Consider the following 14,562-nt stretch of genomic DNA (forward strand, 5'->3'; position numbering starts at 1 on the left):
TCCCTTATCTCAAGGAAAGAAACCTCAGCAGTCATTGGCTGCCATTCAGTTCTGTAGGTTCTGAGGGTTAAAATTTAACCCTTCAAAGATTTCTCGACTAAAGCTGTTATCAGCTACTGTTGTTTCTTGGCAGCTTGTCAACTCCCCTGTCACAATCTTTCCAGTCTAGGAATAGCCATTCTGACATTCCCTCTGTACCACACGATAGCACATGTGCTGCATATCATACATACAGGATAATGTCTGTATTATTCCAGTTTAAACATAGGCATCCATCAAGTTTATTTTCCATTACATTTGGCTCAGTAATCGCTGAGAGCAGCCCCTCCCTGACTCAATGTGACCATTCACTTCACCCAAACAGGCCGTCAGTAAGCTCTAGTCAGCTGAGTCAATGTTGTCACCATTGGCATCCATTTTGTGTCCCTTGTACTCCTGTGGTTCCCAGCAGTGATCTAATATTTACATGCAAACTATCCAACTGTTGACCCATGCTGGGCAGGACAACAAGCAGGCCTGTCCTCCCCTCTTTAGTTTACGACCCGTCCTCCACCCATCCCCGTCCACTCAGCCCTCCTCCTGACTCTGCGAGGCTTTTTATCAGTGAGAGCAAATTGTTAGGTTAGTCCACCTTCTGAAGCCAAAGCCACACAGGTGGCACTGGGTGGCCTGTGTTTGCACATTTGTGCGTGCTTGCTCAGCTCCTCCCTCCTTTTGTGTTTTCTGCCTCCATGTTTGTTCAGGAAACACAGATTAGAGTCTAGATTGAGATGCAACAGGATAGCTGTACTCTGGTCCATAGCTGTTCCTTCTCTCCTGTCCTGATTAAACAGTCTGATGAGAAACACATAAGAGAAAACTGAAACTCCTTTTCAATTAACAATTTCATTTTTAAAGTTATTTTTTGGGCAGTTTTTGCCTTTATTTTGATGGCCACAGTGAAAGTGAGACAGGAAAGTCAGGGGGAGAGAGAGAGGGGATGACATGCAGAAAAGGGCCAGAGGCTGGACCCAAGCCCAGGCCGGCTTGGCCAGGACCAAGCCCCCATGGCACGTGCTCCACGAGGTGAGCCACCAGAGCCCCCCCCTTCAATTTATAATGATAATAATATAACAACTTTTATTTATATTGCACTTTTCTTAACAAAGTTACAAAGTGCTTCACAGAAAAATAAAACCAGATAAAAGAAAAGGTCAAAGAACCTGAGAATAGTAAAAGAAAAAAGTCATACTTCAGTATTAGTATTATTAAAGGATCTGACAGTAAGTGAAGAGAGTCCATAAAATATGTCAAAAAACAATGATAGAGGACAAAAAAAATATAGATTAAACACATGTCAAACATTATCAAAGGCTATGAAAAAGAAATGTGTTGGAATAGGTTGAGAAATACAATCACTGAGCACTATATTAGGAACACCATTTCATATATTCATACAATTATCCAATCAGTCAGTCATGTGGCAGCAGCGCTGCTCATATAACACAGAGCTTCTGTTAATATTCACATCAAACAGCAGAATGAATTATTGTCACCTGATGAATTAATCATATTTGGTTCTACTTTTCCTACCAGGTCACAGCAGATAATATTCCTCATTAGCTTCAGGCACTTTGTATATCACTCAGCCTAGAGCGAGAAAAATCAAATATCCATAAAACTTTGAGAGCATTGGGGATGTATGTCCACAGAGTGATGGCTGATAAAGACTGGGTGATAAACAATGTCCCTGACATGAACCAGTAATATTACCTGCTGTAAACTGGTAGGCAAACTAGAATTAGAATATATTGTGGCCAGGCAACCTTTATAAAGTGTGTGTGTGTGTGTGTGTGTGTGTGTGTGTGTGTGTGTGTGTGTGTGTGTGTGTGTGTGTAGTGTGGGATGTGTGTGTGGTGTGTGTGTGTGTGTGTGTGAGTGTGAGAGAGTGAATAGAGAGGCAGCACACAGACACATACACTAGATATCTAAGCATCAGCATGAGGCACTGAAAGAGAAAGTGGAGAGGGTTTAACCCCACACATTTGCACATAAACCTGCATATCATATACTGTATTATCATGCCTTTGATCTGGTGGCCAAACAAACAAGTTGCATTTAATAAATAATACATAACTTAGTAAATGATTAAATCATTGAGTTCACAGCTGAAACTACGACCAGTATCTGTTTTTAGCTTATGTGACTGGTCCCTGTTAAAAGCCCTATAGTGTTAGTCCAGCTATGGTTTGAACATTTTTCCTTTTTCCTGCGCTGTTACCGGGGTGATCTGGTCTAAGGCGGGAGCCACAGTGAAAAAAAGGGGGTGATTGAATTTCCTGTAATTAAAATGAGAAGTGCTTGACAAAGACAACAGAGAATAATAGAGCGCTGCCCCTGAGACTGTTGGGGCGATGGATGGGAGGCCTTTGTACACAGTTTACCTCTGGATGTTAATGCCCTCCACTGGCGGGATTTCCATTGTGTTGCGACTCGCTTCACAGAGATTATGTTGGATAATGGGCTCTTCTTACGTCATGATGCACACTTCCCTGGAAGGACCCGAACCCTCAACGAGGCTGCTGTTCTGCACCATGAAACTAGACTGCAGATTTAACAAATCTTGACTTGTTTACTGTATTTATACTGTATTTAACAATCTCTGTATATATATTTATATTCAATCCTATGGCAGCCGTGTAAAGGAATTTAAACTGCCTTACACAAGGTTAAAAATTAGAACAACATCTAAAAAACAATAATGATTTAAAGATCAGATAAAGTAATGGACAAAAAAATAATGTTTCATTGTTGTTGTGGTGACCTAACACGTTGCCCAAAATAGCAGGAAAAGAAAAAATGAACCAAAGGCAGAAGTAGAGTGCACAGTAAAGTTTTTAATTTAATTTTGAAAGTATCTCAGGCTCATGTTAGGTTTAAATAAATCAAGCATATCAGAAATTTATTTTGGCCCAAGGCCGTTAAGTGATTTATGAAAGAGCAACAGCACTTTGAAAACTCCTCTGTAACTAACTGGAGGCCAGTGTAAATATTAAAGAATAGGAATAATCTGTCAGAAGTTGAATAATAGAGGTCCAAGAATTGACCCCTGGGGGATTCCACATGCCATGTAGTACATTTACACACATATACATAAGAATTCAGATTATACAGGAAATGGGAAAAGGGTTTACATGCACTGTAGTAACCTAGTTACGATATAAATCAGATTATTTCCTTATAACCCTCATGTGAAATTAACAAATAGTCAAATGTTCAGCATTGGAAACCAACTTATTTTGACTTCTAGAAGCTGTTTGTGTTTCAGCTTTAGTTGGACTTTGAATTAATTTTGAGTGTAATAATTTATTCTGTCATCCTGCCGCTAGTCTTTGTCCTCCACGTGTTCACAGGAAAAACGTCATTACACATTCTCATGGCCAAGAAATGTGTCTTTCTCCAGGAGATTTCTATGAGGTTGCACTAATCTGTTTCTAGTAATAATGAATCAGGTTTATGATTGCAAATAACCAAAAGTCAATTTGTAGGTATGTCGAAGATTTTTCACATTTTCCGTCATCATTCATTCAAAATATAATATTATAATATATTGCAAATTAGTTTCATGTCAACAACAAAAAAACCCCATTTGCTTTTCTAATTCAAGCGTGAGTGTCAGAACAAAGCTGAAATTGCAAAATTGCATGTTTGAGCAGTAAGTTACTAAAGCCTGTTTCCTGTGTTACTGTAGTTCTGCACAGCGGCGTTGGAGCACAGTGCATCAGCAGTTCGAGAGCTGGCAGCACGCATCATCTTATCCATGTACCAGCAGCACAGAAGTGCTGTTCTCAGCTACCTGCCACCCAACGATGCTGCTGCACGGAAGAACTTCCTCTACAAAACCCTCTTTGATGGCTTCGCCAAGATTGACGGAAAGCTGGTGGAGACTCAGGCAAGAAGTGTTTTTTTTTCCTCGGCTGCAAATGAATCTTTCATTGATACTTGGCATCTTCGAAATAACTAACACCCCTTATTTCTATATATCAAAATGTAGCATGTATACGAGTGTCTATATTCACTGTGTTAAACTGATTTGCATGAAACTGGCAGGCGAGGGTGTGTTCAGACAGATTGTAGTCAGAGAGGAGCAGCTGGTGGGTGGACAGAGAAACTGCTCAGACATGGCAGACGGGAGAACTCTTGCTGAAAAGAGTTCAGCTTTTAGGAGGAGAGTACATGACATCATGTCTCTTTATGTTTTTTTTTTTTTTTTTTAAAATGACAGTAACAAGGAAGAGGAGGCGGGGCTTCATGTTGCACAGAGAGCTAATTGTCTCCTTTGCCAAGGCGAGCACGGGCACTCTTGTCTGTCTTTTGCTCATGAGGTGAAACAAATTACTCCTGGTAGATGTGATATAATAAAGTGAATGATAATAATAAACTTTAATTATAGAGCACTTTTCATAAAGAGATCAAAGTGTTTTACAATAACAAATAATAGTAATGTAATAGTACTATAAAATAAGGGCAAATAAAAGGACAGTGAAATGAGACAGTAGAAAGACAGTAGATGATAAAATATTTAAATGAAAATAAAATCAGAAACCAGTAAGAAAAGTAAAATATGAGAGAATTAATTAAAAGGTTTCCAGCTAAAAAGTTTTTAAAAAAGTGTCAGTTTCAGTTAAAAAAAAAAAAAAAAGCTGCACTGCCTACTTTACATATATATACAGTAAATATAGTGTTGCACTTCTTTCAAAACCGTCCTGCCATCACCAGCTTTACTGTTTTGCACCAGAAACAATCCTGACTTTTTCATATGATCAACACAAAATGTGGTAAAGTTGAGTCTTTGTCGTCATGCACGACTGTGATCCAAAGCTGTCACCGTGCGATTTTGTTTTACCGTAAAGTTTTTGACTCCCCCAGTGGCCCAGTTTAATTTCTTCTTGGCATTATGAGAGACCTAGATTTCCCATTACGTAATGGCCATGCTGCTGAGTAGCTCTCATCTGTGTAAGTTGCTGCCAACACAACCACCACACCACATCACTGCAGCTCCAACAGTCTGCAGAGCTCTCAGCTGTGCAGCTTCAAAAGGAGAACATAATGAAATGAAAGCTGGTGTGTTGAGCCGGAACGACCCTGTGATGCTGAGATGATGGTTTGAGAGTGAAGAAGAATTTGGACATAGCGGTGAAATGACTCCGACTAAGCGGCTGATGGTGTCACTTCTCACCCAGGCGACGAAGAAGGGAGGTGGTCAGCAGGAGGGGCAAAAGGAGAAGGAGGAGATCCACTCTCTTCAGGAGCAGCTGGCTGCCTTGAAAGAGATCACAGTAGGTGGAGCTGTCATCAGACCGCAATTACAATTACATCACCTCTCGTCATGTGCTGCTAATTTGTATTTATGTCTCCACACAGACTTGGTAGAATTTCTTCTCTCTAGGTGGTCAGAGACCCAGTTGTTTATATGTACAGATAACAACACTGGTACATTTTATCTTTAGAGTCTCTGGAGCTCCACCATTTAACAGAACCCTCTCTGTCTGAAGTCACCGTTGTGTTTTTGTAGATGTTTCCTTGTGTGATAGCGTCTATTTTTTTTCATACGTCTCTGTCTGCTTGTGAAGGAGAGAGGCAGTGAGAGCAGCGGGGGACAAATGGCCAAGAAGGAAACTCCTAAAGTTGAGAAAGAGTCTCAAAGAGCTGGAAAAGCAAGTACGTATACGTTTAAAAAGAAGAAAGTAGACAAAAGCACAATATTCTCTAGTACGGTAAAACATCCTTATATGCTGCACACCACTGGGTCTGACTTGGATTGTGTTAAAGCTCAAAGGGAAATTGCTTTATGCTACAAAACAGTGTGGTGTTGTATTCTTTTGACACGTGCAAACACTAATGCCTTCAACTGTGACCTCTTTTTTTATGAATTCTAGCGAAGCTCCGTGGTCACAGCTGATGACATCAGTGGGGACAGTCACTTTTGTCCTCATTTCACATTTCTAAAACGGATCAGGAGCTTTACAGCATTTACTTTTGTTGTCAGTTGCTCAGCCACAGAACTCCAAGTATAGTTCTTCTCTTAGCACGTCACTAAAGTGATTAACCTTGTTGACATTCATATGGTGTTCCTTATATGATACAAGTTATCTGATAAATGAAATAATCATCAACACCATGACTCAGTGTTTCCACCTTGAACTGCAGTGAACCAATGACAGTCTCATGAAAGTCTCCTAAGGAACCAATCCTGTCAACTTGTGGGGGCGGGGGGCGGGGCTAAATACACCTGAAACTGTCAGTACAGAGAGAGAGAGTTAGCATTAGCACAACTGCTAACACTGTCAGCCACTGCCAGTTGCAAGCAAACAAACATCATAAACAAATAAAAGATGCTAACTGTTTTGATTTGTAGCCAGCACCTTTGCCTGTATATCTCTAAAGCTAATCATAAGGGAATGACCTGTTACCCAGATATCAAAGCATCTACAGAGCTCTATTATCAAAGCTTTGACCCCTGCAAGTCTCATTCATATTTAAATCCTTTTTAAGTTCTGTAAAGTTTGTATAATTAGGGCTGGATCTCGTTTGGTTGGTGGCCGCGAATCAGTGCAGTCAGTCAGTCAGTCAGTAAAAGATTCTGACTCTTTGATCTTGCAGGTGTCTCTAAAGTACAGAACAAGATAACAGACAGAGCGGAAGTCCAACAATCGGTCGACTATCTGGACAAGTGAGTAACTCATGACCCGGTGGAGACCTTCACTGGAATTATATCAACAAATGATGTGATTCTCTTGTTCTCTTGTGTCGTGTAGTTTTCACACTGTCCGTTCTTTTTCCAGCTGAGACGTGAATTTAACTTTGATTTAGTGTGTTATTTATTTTCACTCTCTGTTTCAGCTTGTGTATATTCTGTGGTAAAAAGGACGAGTCGTTCACAGAAGACGGGCTGGACCTTCACTACTGGAAACATTGTCCTATGCTGCGACGCTGCGATGAATGTAGACAGGTAGATGTTACATGAATGAATGAATGAATGAATGGTCTGCCTGTCTGTTTGACCACCAGCTCAGTGATACAGCCTGAAGACTCTTTGTACGGCTCTGCTCTGTGTTCACAGGTCGTGGAGATAGCCAGCCTCACAGAGCACCTCCTGGGTGAATGTGAAAGCAGGTCCAGGTTCAGCCAGTGTCCGCGCTGCTCAGAGGCCGTGGCTGCTGAAGACCTGACCCGTCATGTCCAGGGTCCCGCCTGCAACCGTGAGTTCTGTCTCACTCTTTTCATGCTATGTTTTAAAACTGTGAAGCAATGAAAAATAAAGCACCACTTTATATGTTTTTATTTATTTAAACTCTCATTTACAATCATGTGGAGTAGATAAAGATACCAGTTAGAAATACAATTAATAAAAAAGGTAATGACAAAAAATCAATTAAAACAGCTACAAACATAAATTAAAAGTCAGAGATTAAGAATCTAAAATGACCAACAAATTCATTTTTAAGGGGCTTTGTGGTGACTTCATGTGAATGGTGCATTTGATACCATGTCAAAGCTTTCCTTCCTTCTCTCACAAACCCACCATTTATTTATTTAGGTAAACCATTGCATTCAGTCAAAAAACACATTTCCTGAAACACTGATTCACCAGCCTCATGTGGACAAACGTATTTCTGGTTGTGTAATTCTTTTTTATTTCCTCCTCGTTTTTTACCTCAGTCCTCCACAGCCTGGACTTGATTTCTAATGCCGGTCAGCTGTGATATATACAGTATATACAGAAAATATATTAAAAAAATAAAAAAAATAAAAAATATATATATCATATGTGTAGTTATATATTTGTACACTTACACTTTTGGCCTGATAATGTGCTCTACTTTCACTAGTGGTACACAGAACCTTTTACATCGTGTTGGTTTCAGCACATTTTTTGTGAACTACTAAATCCTGTCACCAGTATTTACATTGTGAAAGCTGAGGTCAGCTGTTCTCGTTGCATCCACTGTTGGATTGTTTTCCAGTTGGACAGTCACTAACTGTTACAGCACCTGCTAACCTGAAGAAGAAACTACACGTATTGAGAACCGACAGCTCTCAATATTCTTAAGATAGAAAGGGAGATAATTCTCACTCCATCTCCATCACCAACCATATGTTTCCATGAATAATTAACACCATTGAGCCTTTTGTATTAGCATAAACTTCGATTCTCCCTCACCTGTGTTGGTTAGAATGAGGAAACAGAAATTTGGATGGATTGTTTAACCTTAATGTTCCCACTCCTCCGAGGTCTATTGTGTATTTAAAACTGTTTTCCTTCAGTCGTGTAATTTCATCGTTTCTTCGTTCTCTCTGGAGTGTTTCAGGGACCTTGTCTGTAATTGTATAACCGGCAGTTTAAAGGTGTCGTGTTTCTGTTTCAGCCCCCATCTCCGGTAAAGGCTCCAACCACTGTCCTTTGTGTCACAACAACTTCATGCCTGGAGAGGAGGTGAGATTATAGACATGCAGCTCTGTGTTTTTCCCGTGAAACAATGACCGGGGGTTTACGCACGTCACATTTATGTAAAAAGGGAAAAAGAAGCTGGAAGTCTTTTCCAATTTTCCTCTTTCATATCAACACAGAAACCAGAAAGCTTCTAATATCAGGGCTTGAGGAGCAAACAGGTGTTGAGGTAAAACTCCACCATTGTTGGTCTTTTAGAGACTTCAAAGGAGGAGAAGTCTTTGTTCTTAATGGGCTGTTTCATTTGTCTCAAGATAAATAAAGGCCACGTCACATGCTTCACATTCCTCCCAGTTTAAAGAGAAGCACAGACTAAAATGCTCCGATTAGACGGATAGATTCTTTATTGTCACTGAATTAAAAACACAACGAAATTAAGTTTGGCAGCAAATGTTAAAAGAATAGACTAAAATCATTAGAAATTAGCTGTTTATAGATAGTGGTAGAAAACTATGGTTCAATATAATGATCCCTTATCTTTTCACACAAATTATAAACAGTGGGGAGAAAAATGACTTATTCTCTTGTTGTTAAAGGGTCAGCTTCCAGCAGTAGTGTCAGTTTTCCTCAGGTGTGTAACAGGAAAAGGTTGCCCTCTAGGATTTAGGACTCAAACAACAGGTACAATGATGTATGATTTAGGAAATGTCAAATGTCCAAAATTTGAGCACTCACTGAATATAATCTCACTGTTTTATATTACATAACACGACCATAGGAAGAATAGTGCGTTCTCCTCTTGCATAAGTAAACAGTGCTCCTGTTTCAGCGCCCTGGAGGCCGTTCATCCGCCACTAATCTTTAGTGTCCGTCCACCTTTTGTGCGATGGAGAAGTTTAAAATGGACGACGAGTTTTTACAAGATTCTCTGGCTCTCGACAAGATGTAACGACAGTGTCGCCTTTCATTTGTTCTTCTGTTCCCTCTCTGTCACTGTGGAGTCTAATGAGTCATGCCACTCGTCTTTCAATGAGCCACTCCTCTAGTCTGACCAGCACCTGTCCCGTCCTGGTCCAGGTCCATCCCAGTTTGCTGCAGCAGCAGAAATGAAACGAGTGTCCCCGTTTGTGTGTGGCCTTTTTTAATAATATTTTATAAATTTTTCACACAGTCAAACAAAGAGCAAACAAAGGCACAGACATTGGCAAGTTGCAAAACAGAATTAAATGAACATGCATGGGTTGTATCGTATGAATTATCATAATCATATTGTTATCATTAACATTATCATAAACATTCTTGTTTATATTATTATCATGTCAAAGGTATGACAAAAACAAAATACACAATATACAGAAATAAGAATAAATAGATAAATAAATATATTAATATATATATATATATAAAATGAAAAAAATGGCTATGACTTATTCGTGAAGACAAAGTTCGGGCGCCCCTTCCGCAATAGGTCAATGAGATCACCAGGAAGATAGTCTAGGAAAGGAGCCTCTGTTTTTGATTATGTATGAGTGTAAATTTAATAATGTTGCTCCTGAATTCTGATTGGCCGAATCAGGAGTAAAGTATAATAAACTACCTGATACGTAGAAGTAACAATCATATAAGCAATGGTCCGTTTTGCCGCTCTTCACTCGTCTACAGTTCGTAATGTATTTTGTGTATATCACTGTTTAGGGTGTGGTCAGATGTACATCACTTTCTATGGTGGCCCTGAGAGCTCAACCCACTGCAGCTGAATGAAACACATGCAAACAGACAAAACACAAACAACTTCAGGAAACATCTTCATCAATTTGACAAACACAAATACTCACAACACAACAGGAAGTGTTTCCGGGGGACACTAAAAAGTGACAATGGGACGCCCCGGTGGCTCACCTGGTAGAGCGCGAACCATGAAGGCGAAGTCCTAAGTGCAGGGACCCAGGTTCAAGTCCAATCTGTGGCCCTTTGCTGTATATCGTCCTGTCTGTCTGACTTTCCTGTCTCTCTCTCCCCGTCGCTCCCTATCGGAATAAAGGCAAAAAATTACTTTAAGAAAACAAACCAGCCAGGTTCGTCACTTTTTAGTGTCCCCTGGAAACACTTCCGCTGTGTTGTGAGTATTTGCAGCTCACGTGTCGTCAATGTGATGAAGATGTTCTCTGAGTTTGTTTGTGTTTTGTCTGTGTGCATGTGTTTTCTTAAGCTGTGATGCTTTGAGCTCTCAGGGCCACCGTAGTTTTCCCACATTATTTGATTGAATGTTAAATCGGCCTCTTTCCCAGCAGATATTTTGTCTTTTAGCAGTAAAAGTGCAGGTGCAACCAGCGTGCAAAACACAACACATTCAGCCTGGATTAATGATGCTAATTGCTCATGTGTTGTGAAAATCCTGTTTCCTGAGATGTCAAAAAAAAACAATCTATAATGATTAAACATGAAGATTATTTTAGTGCTTTGCCTGTCAGCCATTTTCAACCTTCCCAACCCACGACCAGAGTCCGATTCACAACACGCAGTCTGTCGCCTCACACACCCTTAAAATGCAGTGAAGAAGAAACTCACAGAAAGTCACACTCTGCTGCCAGAGCTCTGAGCACAGACCCAATGAAAGACTGCAGTGTTAGTGGGAGGGAGGGCGGCCATTCGGGCCTTGACTGGGCCTACAGTCACCCGTGGTCGTCCCAGTCGAGCAGGTACCAGGGAGCGGACTGGACTCACTGAGCTACTTTGTCCCTGTTCCAGGCCTGGAAGGCTCACCTCATGGGCAGGGAGGGCTGTAAACAAAACTCACGCAGGACTGCGGTGTCCCAGAGAACCCAGCCAGCACAAGGTAAAGCATTCATACACCCTCCGCTCACACCCACCTCCCCAACGCTTAGTGTGAGAGCTATAGAAAGTGCCTATGCTCGTTGGCGAGATTTTATGTTGCAGCTTTTCCACTATGGTTTCCTGCCTCAGAGCACAGATGGAGGCATGTGCTGTAATAATAGTGGCAGATTTAATTCGGAGGCTGATGTAGTGGGAGTTTGTGTGTGACGTTTCACAATGATGGTGGTTGTAAGTTGACTGTTAATAACTGAACCAGCTGCTAATTATTTCATATTTATACTTGAGTATAAATATAATATAAATGGAGTATTGTACAGAGTGACATTAAGTCGAGCGTCTGTTTTCCGTTCGTTCAGCCATCTTGTTCTAACAGAACGCAGTTATTAGTTTACTGTAGTACATATTGAAAGGAAGCCATGTGATGTGACCTCACTGTACATCAGTAGAGATAACCTCTCCTCGCCACGAGCTTCTGACATCACGAAACCTTCCCCTTTATACACGCATCACAGGGCATGCAGGCGGCTTTGTTTAGCGGTAAACAACACATGAAAACACAGGTTTCATCAGTGTTAAAGGTGTGTGTGTGTGTGTGTGTGTGTGTGTGTGTGTGTGTGTGTGTGTGTGTGTGTGTGTGTGTGTGTGTGTGTGTGTGTCCAGGCAGGGCTGTCGGAGGAGCTAAGCTGAAGCAGGCCTGGTCGGTGGGGGCCAGGAGCAGACCTCTTGGCAGAGGTAGCCGGATCCCAGCCCTGGCCCCCCTGGCCAGAGGACATACACCAGGGAAGCGCTGAACCAGGTTCACAGCACCTCGGGAGGGGGGCGGGGACATCCCTGCAGTAACCCCACCACCACACTTCCACATGTCCTGCTCCCATGTTCCTGCATACAGACACTGGTAGAGAACACACATGATCGGTCTCACGTGTTTTCACTGACGTATACAACAGGATTTTAAAGGTCAGCAAAGATTTGTGTTTGAAACCTTTTTTTTTATTTAAAAAAAAATTAACCAAAAAGGGAAAACACCTGTCTCATTAGCTCACGTACAAACTGACCACGTGGTTTTGTATTCACTTATTTACACACTGTAGATTTACTATATTTACACAGTCAGAGACGGAGACACACACACCTGCTGGGCTTGTGAATGTGATCGTACTGTGTGCTGTTCACTGACATCTCACAGAATATCTGGTCACTCACTGCCGTGTGGAGAGGGGGAACTGTGCAGCTTAAAGGGGTCGTCCACTGATTTAGTTTGGTGGGGGACTCAAAAGAGACAAAGGGTCAAATTAAAAGTGCAGCTTTTAAATGGGTCAACTAAACACTGGATCCTACATTTCCCATGATGCAACATCTTCTTGTCTGGGAAATACAAACTCCACGCCCTCAGTTTGCAACGCGGGCTTTAAATGTGTCATCCATACAAGCCCAAGCTGAGACAACCTCGATGTCATCATTATGACATCATCAGGGTTATTTTCTCAGGCTCCTCCAGAGTCACAGGAGACATGATGAAACTGTTTTCACTAGTAAACTAAACCTTCGTGTGTAAAATGTTATGGTCAATTTGCTCGATGAAAAGAAGAACATCCGTCACGCTGCTCTTCTGCTCAGCATCACAATTTATTGATCATACAAACCTTTCGGTCTCTCTCGACCTTCGTAAATCAATAAATTGTGAGAAAGAGCAGTGTGCCGGTTACTCTTCTTTGCAAGAGTAAAACTTTAAATGTTAAATTTTGTTGGTCAAAACATGTAGACCACAAATTCTCCAGAAATATCGAGGATGTATATAAAACTAAAACATACTCATGATCACAATGTGATGAGGTTCAGAGCTTCCCATCGACGACCAATGTTGTATCAATCAATTCTCCAATTAATCTGAATCTAATCAGGAGACTGTGACACTGACTGACACCTGGAAACACTCCTCTCCTCGTGGAAGCAGCGATGAGAGGAGTTTAGCTACAAGCAGAAGATGTTCCCTCCCTCTGTGGCTTCCCAGCATACACTGCTTCCACCCTAAAGCCATTAGCCACCTGTTTACATTTTTCTTTTCATTACTTGTCTTAAATAAATTATATATAGGAAGTAAAGTAGCACTTTGCCAAAGGGATGATGCGTCAGCGCTGAGTTTGTAGTTCAGAATGGACTTTATTTATTCTTCCTCTTTAAAGCCTGTTGACAATCTGGAGAAGATGGCACAGTTTTATATGCTGAACAAGTCCAGTGAGAGTGACGACGTAAATCTTTTGACTTAACAGAATTATTAAAACGGATAAAAAAGGAGCAGGATGGAGATGAATGTAGTTTATAGCAGAATTTGTGTAGCACCTATTTTTTCAAGCGTTTCAGTGGCTTTAAACTGATTTTAATCTCAAGGTTAAGAACTAAGACAGTTACATGCAATAATTATAGTTATTATTATTATTATTATTATCATAACTATAATTTTATTACTTCTATTGTACTACACAGTATTATGACAGTGTTGATTGTAAGATATGTGTGATTCATCTACAGCCAAAAAAACCCACATCTGTGAATCTGAACTAACAGAAACTTCTCTGTGTTTTTTTTATACACAAATTGTGATATTAATTTGGCAAATTCTCTAATAACTGTCTTATTAGTGGACAAACAACTAAACAATTTGGTTTCTAACTTCCCAATCCATCACATGGGCTTTAACATGCTTCCATACTGAGGTCTATCACAACAGTGGATGTTTCATTTTGTTTTTTATGTGCACAGTCTGTATTTTCTGAATAATTTTGGCATTAAATGACTATTTTTTCTGCAAAATGTATCTGTATTTGTTTAAATAAAGCTTCGTTAAGCTGAGGAGGTTTCCGATGGTCAGCAGCTCCAACAGCCTCTGTTCTAGAAACCAGGTGAAACTAACAGAATCCATCATGTGTTGACTTTACAGGCTGCAGGTCTCGAAGCAGTGATCTTACTCCAGCTGTTGACACACAGGTATGAATCAAAGGCTTCAACATTCACGTTGTAATTACAAAGTTGACAAAGATTCAGTTTTATTTACACTATCATACATGAATCTACAGTTTTACAGCCCTTTAGTTTCTTTGGTTTTTGGCCTGTCTCTGAAAAATCACACACAATTGAGTAACACTTAACACATAGAAAGTACTATGAAATAACAATATATTAACTTAACAAATTCATACCATTTGATCATTTTTACAATTTCAGTACTCTACAAAATAATCACTCAACTACGGACGATCCTGTCTGATCTCAGCTGTGAGTCTTTGAAATCCTGGAGT

The 14,562-nt window shown here is 40.5% G+C and overlaps 1 protein-coding gene across 1 annotated transcript in view; it reads left to right on the forward strand.

The window, feature by feature from the left end:
- cep104 (centrosomal protein 104) overlaps window positions 1-14,052 on the forward strand; it is a 38,307-nt gene extending 24,255 nt beyond the window's left edge. The window contains exons 14-22 of the mRNA XM_022765929.1: window positions 3,731-3,931; window positions 5,223-5,318; window positions 5,613-5,700; window positions 6,643-6,712; window positions 6,883-6,991; window positions 7,103-7,241; window positions 8,409-8,476; window positions 11,180-11,267; window positions 11,927-14,052. Of these exons, the coding sequence (XP_022621650.1) occupies window positions 3,731-3,931; window positions 5,223-5,318; window positions 5,613-5,700; window positions 6,643-6,712; window positions 6,883-6,991; window positions 7,103-7,241; window positions 8,409-8,476; window positions 11,180-11,267; window positions 11,927-12,057 (990 nt within the window). The 3' untranslated portion in view covers window positions 12,058-14,052. The remainder of the gene's footprint in view (window positions 1-3,730; window positions 3,932-5,222; window positions 5,319-5,612; window positions 5,701-6,642; window positions 6,713-6,882; window positions 6,992-7,102; window positions 7,242-8,408; window positions 8,477-11,179; window positions 11,268-11,926) is intronic.
- The last annotated feature ends 510 nt before the right edge of the window (window positions 14,053-14,562 follow it).

Source organism: Seriola dumerili, unplaced genomic scaffold (genome assembly GCF_002260705.1).
Source record: "Seriola dumerili isolate Sdu_G_001 unplaced genomic scaffold, Sdu_1.0 BDQW01000800.1, whole genome shotgun sequence".
Lineage (NCBI taxonomy): Eukaryota > Metazoa > Chordata > Actinopteri > Carangiformes > Carangidae > Seriola > Seriola dumerili.